At 41.8% G+C, this 14,415-nt stretch overlaps 1 protein-coding gene across 1 annotated transcript in view; it reads left to right on the plus strand.

Moving 5' to 3' along the window:
- ASTN2 (astrotactin 2) overlaps window positions 1-14,415 on the plus strand; it is a 787,984-nt gene that overhangs the window by 636,811 nt on the left and 136,758 nt on the right. The window contains exons 19-20 of the mRNA XM_025050436.1: window positions 8,713-8,846; window positions 10,349-10,497. Of these exons, the coding sequence (XP_024906204.1) occupies window positions 8,713-8,846; window positions 10,349-10,497 (283 nt within the window). The remainder of the gene's footprint in view (window positions 1-8,712; window positions 8,847-10,348; window positions 10,498-14,415) is intronic.

Genomic DNA, 14,415 nt, shown 5'->3' on the forward strand with positions numbered 1-14,415 from the left:
TGTTTTTGTTAAAGTATAGTTGGCATATAATATTAGTTTCAAATGAAGAAAGAAAAAGTCTGCTTCCTGGGTTAGAAGCCACCACTCTCCACTGACTCTCGGCTGCCATTTGTTTTCCAAAAATAATGTATCGAAGTGATCAATCCCATTTATTAAAAAAGAAAAACATGGAGCGTAAAGTCCAGAGTTCTCATGTATTCCCTGTATTCCCCGCACCCAACACACACAGAGCTTCCTCCACCATCAGCATCCCAACCCACCCCAGAGCTTGTTACAATACAAGCACCGACACCAACACATCATTATCACCCAAAGTCCATAGTTTTCATGACAATTCTCTCTTGGTATGCATTCTATGAGTTTTGGCAAATGTATAGTGACATGTATCTACCATGATAGTTATCACACAGAATAGGTAATTGACTTAAAATCCTCTGTGCTCCCCCCCGTTCATCCCCCCCCCATCCCTCTAACCCTGCCAACCACTGTTTCCTTTACTGTCTCCATACTTCTGCTGGCATTTTTAAAGGATTCCAGGTAGTATATCTAGGATAGGAAGTTTTAAAGGGGATGGTAAAATTGTGGGCAGTTTTGAAAAAAAGAAAAATCCAGGACACATCAGAAAATGATCAGAACCAGTAGTACTCTGATGTCCAAGTTGAAGAAATTACAGGTGACAATAAGGCTTAGGGTAAGGGACTTGCTGAGGTCACACAGCAAGGTAGTCAGAAAATGTTAGATTTCCCTGGGATTCTTAGTCCTTCAACTCTTTTCATGCTCTATATCCTCTTCTTGTAGGATTTTACTCACTCCTGTGGCTCCTTTTACATTGAACCATATGAAGTTTCTGACATTTGACCTACAAAAATGACAATTACCTATGGTATTTTCATTGGTTTCTTCCCATCAGTACAGTGAAAATTTTATATATATGCTAAAGATGGGGGGGTGGGGCGGGATCCAGAATGTAAATAATATTTTTTTTAATGGATTGTCTCCATCAGAGTGTTTACTCAGAGATTTTATATTTCAGAGCATAGGCTCTGGAGCCAGACTTCCTGGGTTCAAATCTTGGCCGTGCCACTTACTAGCTCTATGACCTTGAGTACAAATGTAAAATTGACATGATACCCATACCTACCTCACAGGTTGTTGAGAAAATTAAAGGAGTGAATATATCTAAAGTATTTTGAGTTGCTGTGTGAAATAATACACATACAGCATTTAAAACTAGCTTGTAGTAAGCACTCAATAAATGGTAAGCAATATTACTAATATCCTCTAGTTACAATATTGCTCATGACAGGAATGAATGGGCTGCAGGCTCTAATGACATTAGTTCAAGGTCTTGTTCTACCACTTTTTAACTGGGTGACTTTGAAAAGGCTATTTCACCTTCCAAACCTCAATTTCCACATCTATAAAATGGAGATGGTATCAGTAGGATCTGCCTCATAAGGCTTTTGGCAGGATTAAATGAGATAATGCATATTAAAGTACTTAGTGCTTTCAGTCAGCCTTGTTATTGTGTTTGTTTTCTGTCCAATGGCAGAGCAGATTATAGCTCAAACCCAGGCCCAAAGGTAAGGTAGCCTCGTGCAGGTAAGGTAGCCTCGTGCAGTGAATGTTAGTTAAAATGAAAAACTCAGTTTATCTTCTGCCAGACTCTTATGGTATAAACTTGGACAAGTCTCTTCCCCTCCTTGGGCCTCCTTAGTCTGTGAAGTCGTGAGGGCCAATGTCACCTTTCAGTAGTACTCTTCTAGATCTGAAATGCCAGGGACCTGTGACAATGAGTATACATTCATGCGCTTCAGACAATGAATGTTAGTTAAAATGAAAAACTCGGTTTATATTCTGCCAGACTCTTATGGTATAAACTTGGACAAGTCTCTTCCCCTCCTTGGGCCTCCTTAGTCTGTGAAGTCGTGAGGGCCAGTGTTACCTTTCAGTAGTACTCTTCTAGATCTGAAATGCCAGGGACCTGTGACAATGAGTATACATTCATGCGCTTCAGAGCCCCGCAGTTCCTGGGATATGCATGGAGCTTGAGGTTTCTGCTTCCTTTTGCTCAGCTGCTCCTCCAAGCAATCTTTCAGGGTTTTTCCGAGGTGGATTACCTGCTGGTACAGTTGTTTATTGTTATGCAATCACTGAAATTCCATTAACGCAACAATGATCATTTTATTACTCTCTCTGATGTTTCTTGGGGTCGACTGGGCTGAGCTGGGCAGTTCTTAGCTCTCTCATGTGATTGCAGTCAGCTGGTGGTTATGGCTGGAGCCATCTCAAAGGCTTCCGCTCACATGTCCAGCAGGTGACCTGGCTGTTGGCTGGAACCGCAGCTGGGTCTATAGCTTGAATATCTACATGTGGCTTCTCCATGTGGCCTGGGCTGCCTCACAGCATGGTGCTTAGGTTCGAAGAGCAAGCATCCCAAGAGACACGTGCAAGCTGCCAGTGTCTTAAGGCCTGGACCCAGAAATTGAAGTGGCTGCACTTCTTTGGGTCAAGTAATCACAGAGCCCAGACTCAAGAGGAAAGAACCTAGATCCCACATCGTGATGAGGGAAATGTCAAAGATGTTTAGGGTTATGTTTTAAAGTCACCACACCTGCCTTTGTGTCCTGTTTACAACTAAGAAAACTTATTAATTACTTACTAATTACTTATTAATTACCAATTAACATTACCTACTTCTTGCCTCAAATGTATTTTTACACATGTTGCTTAATTTTGTAGTCATCAGTTTGTAACAAGATGACTAGTTAATCTCCTCTCTGTCAGGGCACATGGGCATTTCTTATTCTATTCCCAAAGAATGAGGGCTCCAGCCCCTGGTCTCCAGCTCCTGTAACTGCAAGGGACATGAGTGATTGGCATCTCCTGCAGCCACTACTATGGGGTGCGCTGATGACTGAATGATAGATGGCCCAGGCAGGTCCTGTCCCACGGGTCTGGGCTGGACTAGAAACCACCATTTCTGCTTCTGTGCAAGCACTGCTCTGATCCCCTCTTCAGTCCTCTCTGTGCTTATCGATCCTAGGCCCTCCTGACCAATCAAACACGTGGTCAGCATGGGCTCAGGAATTAGTCTCCCTAGAAACCTGGGGTGTCAACCACTGTCCCTTCCTCCCATCTCTATCTAGGGCCCTGGGAGCTTCTTATTTTAGACCTTCAAGTATTTCCTAAGCAAAAAACTATCAATCCTCTCTCCCCTGAGCAGCAATCTGAAATGTTTTCAAAAGGGATTCTACCTCCATTCTCCAGCCCAAACCCCATTTCAGTGGCTTCAAGAAAACTTAGTCTCTTTATGGTGACCAATTACATTTCTATCATCACTTTTGCTAGAAGAGAAAAACAACAGCAAGTATACTCTACAAGTTTAATCCCTGGTAGTGCATTCTATTATGTAATTTAACATAATTACATAATAGTTTTGGGGCCCTACTATGTGCTGAGTCTTTTGCCTTGAGCTGAGGACACAGAGATGACTCAATATATTACCATGGCCTATAGGAGTTCACAGTATGATAAGCAAGAAGGACATAGAAACAAGCAAATTGCAAGATGAGAAATATGAAAAAATGCCATGAGAGGAGGAGGAGACAAAAATCACGTGGCCGGGTCCTGGTGGACAGAGAGTTTCCTGATGTTTGGCAAAGAGAAATAAGTGGGAGGTGGGCATGTTAGACTAAAAGCAGAGCATGTTAGACCAAAAGCAGAGCATGGGGAAAGGCTTGGTATGAAATGATGCACTATTACAAGAAGATGGCATGTGCTGGGTCATAGAGTGGGAACAACGAGGAGAAGATGGGAGAAGAGCCATGGGTTGAACAACAAAAGACTTCGAAAGTCAGGTGAAGAATTCAAGATGGTGGACTCTGAAGGGGTCTGAGCGAGGGGGTGGATGGAATACGCAGTGATGTTGTAGAAAGCTATGAGAGGAGGTGCTAGAAAGGTGACATCCAGTCGGAAGGCCAATCCAAAGGCCTTTGACTGGTGACAGTTGCCTGGAGAACCTGCATTGCTAACCTGCAGCAGGAAGACAGTGCTGGGACCAGGGAGGAGAAGTTGGTTTTAAGACACGTTTCGAGGTAAAGGGAGGAAGGACACCAGGTTAACCCTCAGATTTTGGCTGGAAGCACCAGCACATCAGTGGGGATGCTGTTCACCAGCAGGGGAGATAGACATGATCTCGGGAAAGAAGGGATCACACGCACACGCATGCACACACACATTTTCTTTGTTTTTATTATTTTTATATTGGTTTGTTTCATTCAGCATTTCATGTGAACTTTTAATTGGATTCAATATTGACTGACTTAGGTTACCTGCTAGGGACTAGATTAGGCACCAAAAGGGAGCCAGGGATAAACAAGTGAAAATCATTTTGTCTCTAGAAGGCCTTCCCCTCTCCTCAGTTGCTGTGGCTTGGGCAACCACAAGACCAGTCTTAGTACCGGTGGAGATAACAAAAGCCTTTGAGCGTTGAATGAGGACTTCAGGCCATCATCAGACCAGAACCATCTCAATATCAAAAATAGCAGACCGAGTGTTAGCCCCTGAGTATAATTTTTAGTGTAAAATAAATAGTTATTGTTTAAATATAGAGCATGGGATTTAATTCATAAGCTTAGTGACATTCTGTATAGATGGCCCCAGGCATCTTAATCAAATATGGAATATTTATTTAAAGTTTAAGATTCCAAAGACATTATCAAAAAGTTTAGTGCTGAAAAATCCCCTTCCTCTGTATCCCAGCAGTCTCCCGTGTGTGTTAGTTCATAGCACATGAACCATATGAATCATAATTGTGTTTGTCTTCACCGTTAAACTATGGGTCCTTTGAAGTTAGCGGCTGGGCCTTGTTCATCTCCTTTCTCAGCATCTAGTCAGCACATGGTCTGGAGTGAATGTTTACTGAACTTAATTAAAGCTTCAAAAATATATCTTCTGTGTCCTCATTTTGCAGATGGAGAAATCGAGGCTTAAAGAGAGGAATAACTTATGCAAGGTCAAATATGAAAGTAACAATAGAGAAAAAAAAATCCTAGTTTATTTAGATTGCTTAACATTTTTGTGGCTGCTTTCTCCTGCCCAGCTTGGTTTGCTAGCTAATTAGCCAGAAGTTGGAAGTATTTACAAGCAGTAGAAATGCAAACCTTCTTTGTCATGAAAACCAATGGCCATGCAAATGTAGCCCTTAGCTCTGTATTAAGTACAGGATTTGTTTCTTAACTCCCTTCACTTACTCAAAAGCCAGGAGTCGACAATGCCTCCAGTGTAAGGTTTCGTTTCCCTCTGAGAACACACACAGACACACACGAACAACACATAAGCACGTGATTCCAGCAGAGCAGCTGAAAAGGATGTTGTGGATGAAGTCTTGGCATTTGTTGTTCCTGTGCGGCCTGGGAAAGTCAAAGGTGCCAGGATTCAGATGGACTTTAGTTCACATTCCCCCTCCTCCATGCTCATCTGTGAATGGGCATAGGACACCCATCTCAAAGGATAATTTTGAGGATTAAATAGAGGAATGGAGTCATTTCATCACAGAGTTGCTCTACCACCTTGGAGCAGCCAGCAGGTCTTTCTAAGCCACTGTATCTGCATCTGTAAAGTTAAAGTGGATTAGATTAGATGATTTATAGAGGCCCTCCAAGCTGCAACACTCTATGATTCTCCTCCCCTGAGATCTAATTGGATTCGGATGGAATGTTGCAAGGACCGAAGACTTAAGGAGAGAGCGATCCTGCGCTGACACAGCGCTGGCCTCTGCTGCCTTGCTAGGGCTCCCCGTTTGATGTAGGCCTTTTATCAGGGTGAGTTCGTGTTCTATCCAGGGTTTGCCTGGCCAAAGCACCAGTCCCCATTCTGTTCCTCAGGGTCTGGCTGGGAAAGAGCCAGTGGATGTGGAGTCTAACAGACAGGATTTCTTCCCAAGAGCTGCTTGGATGGTGAAACTCAAAAAGTCCAGAGAGATTTTCTGTTTTGTTTTCCACGAGTTCAAGTGACTGTTGATTACAACACACACATGCACGCGCGCACACACACACACACACACACACACAGAGGCATGCAAAAACAAAAACACATACACAAACAAAACAGGATGTTCTCTTTCCTCCTCTTGCTGGAATCCAAGGCAATGCTTTGCCATCTGTGTCACTTTCACCCACAGCCCTGGATTTCACCATTATGGTAATTAAGCCCTTAGTGCTGGCTGGGGATGTTACAGAATCTTGAGTCATGAGTAGTCGTGCACGATAATTTCAGTAAGGAGGGACCTGTAAATGGAGGGAGAAAAAGGTCTGTCTGTTCGTCAGCATGACTTCATGCCATCCCATCTGGTTTCCATCATGAGAGTGCCCCCTCTGATGCTGATAGGAGAACAGACATCAGTTCCCAGCATAGGTTCTGACCTGTAGTAGGAATAGTGCTATTACTATGTGCCAGACCCTGGCTCACATACTTCATATGCAAACATTGAGTGGGATATATTTATACTAAAGAAAAAAAAAAGAAATTGTTGTTTATCTGAAATTCAAATTTAAGTGGGCATCTTATTTTTATTTACTAAATCTGGCATCCCTACTTGGGGTTAACCCACTGCCCTGCATGGTTAAATAGAAAAGATCTAAGTTTGGGAGACAGAGAGGTCTGGGTTGGGATTCTGCTTCCACCATGTACTTGCTGTGTGATCTTGGGAAAATTGCTTCACTGCTCTGATTCCTAGTTCTCTCACCTATAAATAAGGATCATAATATCTGTATCTCAGTGCTGTTGTGGGGATAACATTTTTTAATACCCTCGAAGTACCTTATACTCTGTAATTAGGTGCTTAATCTATTGTCTTTCATCATAATTTGTTATTTCTTTGGGTCACTGCTCCCAATGCAGGATAATTTAGATCATTTGTTCATACCCTAGAAAAGGATGTGGGTAAGAACATACGACAGGAATAATTAGAGCCTCCTTTTCAGAAGCACTGGGAGAAATATGATGGAGGCCTACACGGTAGGATTCTTGTGCACGCCTTGTCCTTCTAGATCTGTGTTCTGGGTACCTAAGGAGGCGGACCCCAGACCTGCCTTATACAAATGCTCTATCTGAGTCTGTGAAACCATACAGAATGGAGAAGTGGTACCCTGATAATCAGAGATCCTTGGTTAGAGGCAGTGTGAAGCTTTTATTTAAAAAGTTCACAGAAAGTCGAAAGAAAGCACAAGAAAACACATAGAGTCTGTTACCTGGCAAAGGTATAAAAGACCAACATTCTCTGGAAGCCCTAAGTTTAAAAAAAAGAAAACTGTCAAACATTCGGAATCCCCAATACCTTGGAATATCAGTGTAAATGGAGTGACTAAAGCACGAAGCACATCCCAGCCTAAGCCTACTGTGTATCAGCGTTTCGCTGCCCGTTCATTTATTCAGTGAATGTTGACTGAATAACTGCACTCCGTCCCATGAGAACACTACTATTAAACAAGGCATGCCCCACTCCCTTGGTGGGATCAGAACGCGTTGGGTGAGACAGGCCCGGGAATGTGATGGTAGAGTGGTCTAGTGTGTAACGGTGTCCAGGAGAGGAGCGTGATCCCAGGCTGAAGAAAGTCAAGGTAGGGTTTCCAGAGAAAGGCATGTTTCATTTGACACCAAACGAGTGAATTGGAGTACAAGGGAAGGGAGTGGGAGGATATTCTAGCAGAGAGGAAAGAGTATTAGGAAAAACGAAAAACCTGAGCACATTGCAATTAGATGGAACACTGATCATCATTTAGAGCAAAGGTCGGCAAACTATGATGCTCAGGCCAAATTTAGCCTGCTGCCTGTCTGTAAATAAAGTCCTATTAGAACACAACCATACCCATTTATTTAAGGTATTGCTTATGTTGCTTTCATACTACAAAGGCAGAGTTAAGTAATTGCGGCAGAGACTACCTAGCCACAAAGCCCAGAATAGTTACTGTCTGGCCCTTTACAGAAGCAATTTGCTGTTTCTTGATTTAGAGCACACTTTATGTAAGCAGGGATTCAGTGTTGGTGGAAATGTTAGTGGTTGCAGGGAGGTGGATGATAGCATGCAAAGGAAAGTCAGGAGTGGTGAGCGATGAGCCTGGGGAGGGGATCAGGAGCTAGAGTGAAGAGTTTTGACTTTATCCTGAGGGCAGTAGGGAGTTTCTAACCAGGGAAGTGAGGTCAGACTTCTTCACAAAGTGGTGTAGCAAGGCAGAGTCTGGAGGCAGACTGCCTTGATCAGGTCCCCGCTCCTTCACCTACTAGCTTTGAACCTCAGGCAAGTTACTTACCTCTTCTGTGCCTCAGTTTTCCAATTTGTGGAATGGGAACTAATAATTACGATAATTATAATGATGCATTTCTATTGTTAATTATCATCATTATATCTTTTGTGTGGGGTGGTGAAGATTAAATAAGTTAATGCAGGTACAGTGCCAGGCCCAGGGGAGGTTCTCAGTGGATGCTGTTACTATCCTGTCTCAGCGATCATTCCAGCTGCCGGGTTAGAGAATGGCTCAGAATGGGGGAACCTGGTGGTGGAGCCCTAGGGATTTGGGCACCAGGAGGGTGTCCTGTGCTGAGGACGGTTGCTCAGAAGCTTTGATCAGCCGCCATCATGGCCATTGGAATCTTCACTGTCAGTCTCTCCACCATTATCGTCAGCATTTCTTCTGTCTTCCTTTGTTCCAGGCCTTCAGGAGTGCACTGATGAGCTCCTACTGGTGTTCAGGGAAAGGGGATGTGATCGATGACTGGTGCAGGTGTGACCTCAGCGCCTTCGATGCCAGTGGGCTCCCCAACTGCAGCCCCCTCCCGCAGCCAGTGTACGTATGTATGGCCCCTCCTCCTCTGGCCGCCCCTCCCCATGGACTCACACTCCAGTCATTGCAGTCCAGGCCCTAACCTGCTCCTGTGCCCAGGGTGTCTCCTCGGACCCCTGAGGTCTCTGGGGCTCGACTCCTTCTTTGAGAAAGCAGGGAGCTTTGGCAGAACAGACACTGGCCCAGGGGTAGAGACTGCTATTTCAGTGTGTGCTATTTTAATGATGTCACTTGGCCCATCATTATTTCCTTCACTCATCCATTTAGCAAAGGTTTACTGGGCACTGACCACTGCTTTGTCAGTTCCTGTGTTGGACACGGGCGCTACTGAGATAAAGGAAGTGTAGAACTTTCTCTAAGAAACTCCATTTTATTCATTCATTCAACAAATAATTTTTGAACACCTGCTATGTGTCAGACACTGGGGAATTCATCAATGAATAAGACAGGCACAGTCTGTGCACTTAGGGAGCTGACCATTTAGCGAAGGGGACAGATATCAAAGCAAAAACAGGAAAATAGGATACAGATTTTGAAAAATAATAAAAACATGAAAGAAAAACAAAGAGGTGCTAATGGAGGAAACGATGTGGGGATGCTTTAGTTGGAGGGGAGGGAGACAGTCAGGGACGCCTCTGGGAAGAGCCCTAGGTTAGAGTAGGAGTTAATCAAGCAACGAGCATGTTTCAGGGAAAGGAAGAACACGTGTGAAAGCTCTGGGGCAGGAAATCCACCATTTGAGGCAGTAAAAGGTCACCTTGAGTGGAGGAGTGTGAGTAATAAAGAGAGCTGGGCAGGAGCCAGTACTGGAAAACCAGAGTCCCCTAACACTCCTTTGTGGGGAGAGAAGAATCACATTGTGAGATAGTCCTTAAAGAGACAGCGTGGCGTGCTGGAAAGAGAAAGAGACTGGGCCAGGGACAAGCAAAGTTCCCATCACGGTTCTGTCCTCAGCTAGCTATGTGACTTTGTACAAATCATTTCCCTTTTCCGGGTCTTACTTTCCCCGTCTCTCGAATGGGGAGACTGCACTCGCCTCTCTCTAAGGACTCTTCCAGTTCTAACCTTCAGTCCTTTTGAGATATATATATCTAGATAGATAGATAGATAGATAGATATCTAGATAGATAGATAGATAGATAGATAGATAGATAGATAGATAGATTGATTTTTTTTTGCCTTACAAAAGGGTTCCTCAGGATTCCGGCCTCTTGTGAGGGAGTATTAATTTAAGGATATTAAAGAATTAACTGATATATTGGGTGATTGAAAAGAATGGCAGAGAAGTCGAAAGCTACTGTGTTTGAAGGCGCTGTCAATTGAATTGACAAGGAGGCATCACTGGAAATATAGCTTACGTAAATGGAAGGCTAATCAACTTTCCGTGAGCGCATATTGTGTGCTTGGATTAATTTTCTCGATTCCATGTTGATCTACTTTATGCAGAGGTTTTTGGGGCCCAACCAATGCTGCCCGGCAAACAACTCTCCCTGTCACCCCTCCAGGCTACGGCTGTCCCCAGCCGTGGAGCCCTCCAGCACCGTGGTCTCTTTGGAGTGGGTGGACGTTCAGCCGGCCATTGGAACCAAGGTCTCCGACTATATTCTGCAGCACAAGAAAGTGGACGAATACACAGATACGGACCTCTACACAGGTGAGGAGAAAGCCCGTGACTTCCCCTGATGTTGGGATAGTGTGACAAAGGTGAGAAAGAGATTTTTTCCTGCCTTTGGAGACCTGGTGTCATCTGACCTGGGAAGGCATTGGGAGGTTTCATCATTTCATGATTGTCACCTGGCATCCTCTCCTGTGTGCTTTTTTGTATGGTTTTCAGCAGGGAAAGGTAGCAAATTTTAGTTGGGGAGAAGTTCTGATTCTCTGAGTTGGATCCTCAAAGTCATATGTTAAAGGGTTAGTTAATTTAGAAGAAGATTTGACCTTTTCTGTAAATACATTATCTCTGGGACTGAGATAAAGAAATTCAAGGAATTGCCTTTTCTAATGAGATGGACTGAGATAGTCATCTTCAGTGCTGGGGAAGAGGCCTTTGGAAATGATTCAGGCATGCCAGAGAAGAGGAGAAAAGCGGCTTTTAAGAGTGCTGCATTTGGTCGTAACTCAATACTCTCTGAGTTCTTCTAAATGGCTGGCACAGCCGAGAAGCTATGACATCCTGGAGATTGGGCCTGCTGGGGCATCTCCGGCCCTAGGGCAGGCTGGGATCCTGGGTCCCTGGGAGTCAGCCTTGAGGCTGGGACCATGGGAGCAGGCCTGGTACTGGGGTGTCAGGGGCTTGGGTTTAGGGAGACTACTTGGGAGACTGGACCACAGGAGCCACCTGGGGCCGTGGGAGCTGGCAGAAGCAGAGTAGGTTAGAAGCCTGGGTTTGTGGGAGCCTATTGGGAGCCTGGCACTGTAGAAGCTACTGGAGCTTCAAGAGCTCCTGGGCCCCTAGAGCCAGCAACCACTGGAGTGAGCCAGGGGCCTGGGTTTGCAGGAACCTGCACCATGGGAAAGCCACCTACAGCCATGGGAGCTGACCTTGTGCCAGGGTGGGGCTGCTCCGGAATCTGCAGCGAAGTTAGGTGTTCACTTTTCTCTCCTTCTACAGAGAGGCTTTCTCTCTCTGCACTGGGCGGCGGGCTTGGGGGAGGAGTCACGGGAATCACGTGAATCTGTCTTTCCAGTTCTCAGCCAATCTTTTATCTTTTCACTTTACCCAGTTGCTATAACCCTTCACCTAGAAACCTTAGTTTGCGTGAGGTATTTTGGGGCATAGATAATGGTTCGAATTGATTTTTCTGGGGCACAGTGTGTGTGGGCTTATGAGTTCTAGCAATTTCCTACGCTGCCATTTTGCTAATATCACCCTCTGAATGATTACCAACCTAGTTTTATGATCAAATAAATGAATCCCACAGAAGTATGTGACTTTTCCAAATTCTCACAACCAGGACATGGCAGAGCCAAGATTCCCAACCAGCTCTGTCATACTCCAAGCACAGTACTCATTCTTTATGTAACATCAGGCTTAACGGTGAAAGACCGCATGCTAGTTTGCTGAGAGGTTTTTGTTTTGTTTTAATTAGAAATGTTTATTGAATTTTCTGTGTCTGTTGAAATGATTGTACGGTTTATATTTCTTAGTTTGTTAATATGGTAAATAACATTGATGGATTTTCAAATGGTGAAGCAACTTTGCATTCCTGGAATAAGTAAATCCCACATAGTCATGGTGCGTTATCTTTTTCATATATTGTTGGAGTTGGTGTGTTAAAATTCTGTTAAGAATTTTTGCATCTATATTTGTGAGAGATTTTGTTCTGTAGTTTTCTCATAATGCTTTTTGTATGTTTTGCTATTAGAATATTTCTGGCCTCACAAAATGAACTGCAAAATATAGCCTCCTTTTCAGTTTTCTGAAAGAGTTTGGTTATGATTAGTAATGTTTCTTCTTTAATTATTTAGTGGAATTCATCACTGAAGTACAGATGCTCCTCAACATATGACGGATCATAAGTTGAAAATATCCTAAGTAGAAAATGCATTTAATCCACCTAACCTACTGAATATCATAATTTATCCCAACTCATATTAAAGGTGCTCAGAACACTTACATTAGCCTTCGGTTGGGCAGAATCATCTAACACAAAGCCTATTTATAATAAAATGTTGACCATCTCATGTAATTTATTATGAATGTCATTTTCACACCATTGTAAAGTTGAAAAATTATAAGTCAAACCATCTTAAACTGGGGACCACTCGTAATCTGGTTTTGGAGGTTTTCTTATAAGAAAGTTTTAACTACTAATTTAATTTTTTAGTAGATATAGGGCTATTTGGGTATCTATTGCTTCTCAAGTGATCTTCGTAGTTTGTGGGTTTAAGGAATTTGTCAGCTTCATCTAAGTCATAAAATTTATTGGCAAAAAGTTATTTGTGACATTCTATTATCGATTATGGAATTTATAGTGATATCACTCTCATTCTTGACATTGGTAATTTGTCTTATCTCTTTCTGACCAAAATGGCTAAAAGATTATGAAACTTATTTATATTCTCAAAGAATCAGCTTTGGTTTTATCTATTTTTGCTATTTTCTATTCTGATCTTTGTTATTTTCTTTCTTTGGTGTACTTAGGGTTTGGTTTGCTCCTCTTTTTTTCTGAATTTTTAAGGTGGTAGCTGAGGTTATTGATTTGAGGTTTAATATAAGCATTCCCTCCAACCATTGCTTTTATGGCTTACTACAGACTAATAAATTGTATTTTCATCTTTATTCAAAATATTTTCTAATTTTTCTTTTTTCTTCTTTTTTGACCTGTGTTTACTTAGTTTCTAAATATTTGAGGATTTTTTCAGATATCTTTTCTGTTATTGATGTTTAATTTGATTCTGCTATGTCAGAAGACATACTCTTTATGAGTTTAATCATTTTAAATTTATTGAGACTGGTTTATGGACCAGAATATGGTCTATCATTGTGTTCAGTGTCAACTTTAAAATAATATGCATTCTTCTATTTATGGATAAGGTGTTGTATAAATGTCAATTAGATCAAATTGGTTGATTGCATTGTTTATTTAAGTCTTCAAAACCTTTCTTCTTTTTTTTTTGTCTTATTGTATCAGTAATTGAGAGAGTGGTATTAAAACCTCTGACTATAATTGTGGACTTATCTATTCCTCCTTGTAGTTCTATCAGTTTTTACTTCATGTGCTTCACACTTCTATGTGCTCTATACAATGGCCCATGAAACTCTGTTATTAAATGCATAAACACTTAGAATAGTTATATCCTCCTGATGAATCGGTCCTTTTATCATTCTGAAATGGTCATCTGTATTCCTGTGATATTGTTTGTTCTAAAATACACTTTGTCTGATATTAACATAACTACTCCAGCTTCCTTCTGATTAGTGTCTACCATTTCCCATTCTTTTACATTTTTATTATTTGTGACTTTATATTGAAAATGGGTTTCTTGTAGACAGCATATAGTTGGGTCTTTTATTTTTCTTTTTAAATTTAATCTGATATCATTACCATTAAATTGGGGAAGTCTAGAGCATTTATATTTAATGTGATATTGTTGTGGTAGGTTTAAGTTGATTGTCTTGCTTTTGTTGTCTACTGTCCATCTTTCTTTGTTCCCTTCTCTTTTTTTAATCTTTTGGATCGAGTGTTTTCATAATTCCATTTATCTCATTTGCTGATGTACTAGCTATAACTCTCTTGTTATTTTAGTGGTTACTTTAGAGTGTACATATGCATACTTAACAGATCACAATGTATATTCAAGTGCTATTATACAACTTCATATACAGTATAGGATCCTTTTAATAGTATGTTTTTATTTTTCCCTTCTAAGCTCAGCTTCCTTCTGATTAGTGTTAGTCTACCATTTCCCATTCCTTTACATTTTTATTATTTGTGACTTTTAATAGTATGTTTTTATTTTTCCCTTCTAAGCCTTTATGCTGTGTTGTTATACATTTTACTCATATATATGTTTAATAATTCATTGTTATTGTTTTTCCTTAAATAGTAAAATATTTTTAAATATATTT

Source organism: Pteropus alecto, unplaced genomic scaffold (genome assembly GCF_000325575.1).
Source record: "Pteropus alecto unplaced genomic scaffold, ASM32557v1 scaffold226, whole genome shotgun sequence".
Taxonomy (NCBI): Eukaryota; Metazoa; Chordata; class Mammalia; order Chiroptera; family Pteropodidae; genus Pteropus; species Pteropus alecto.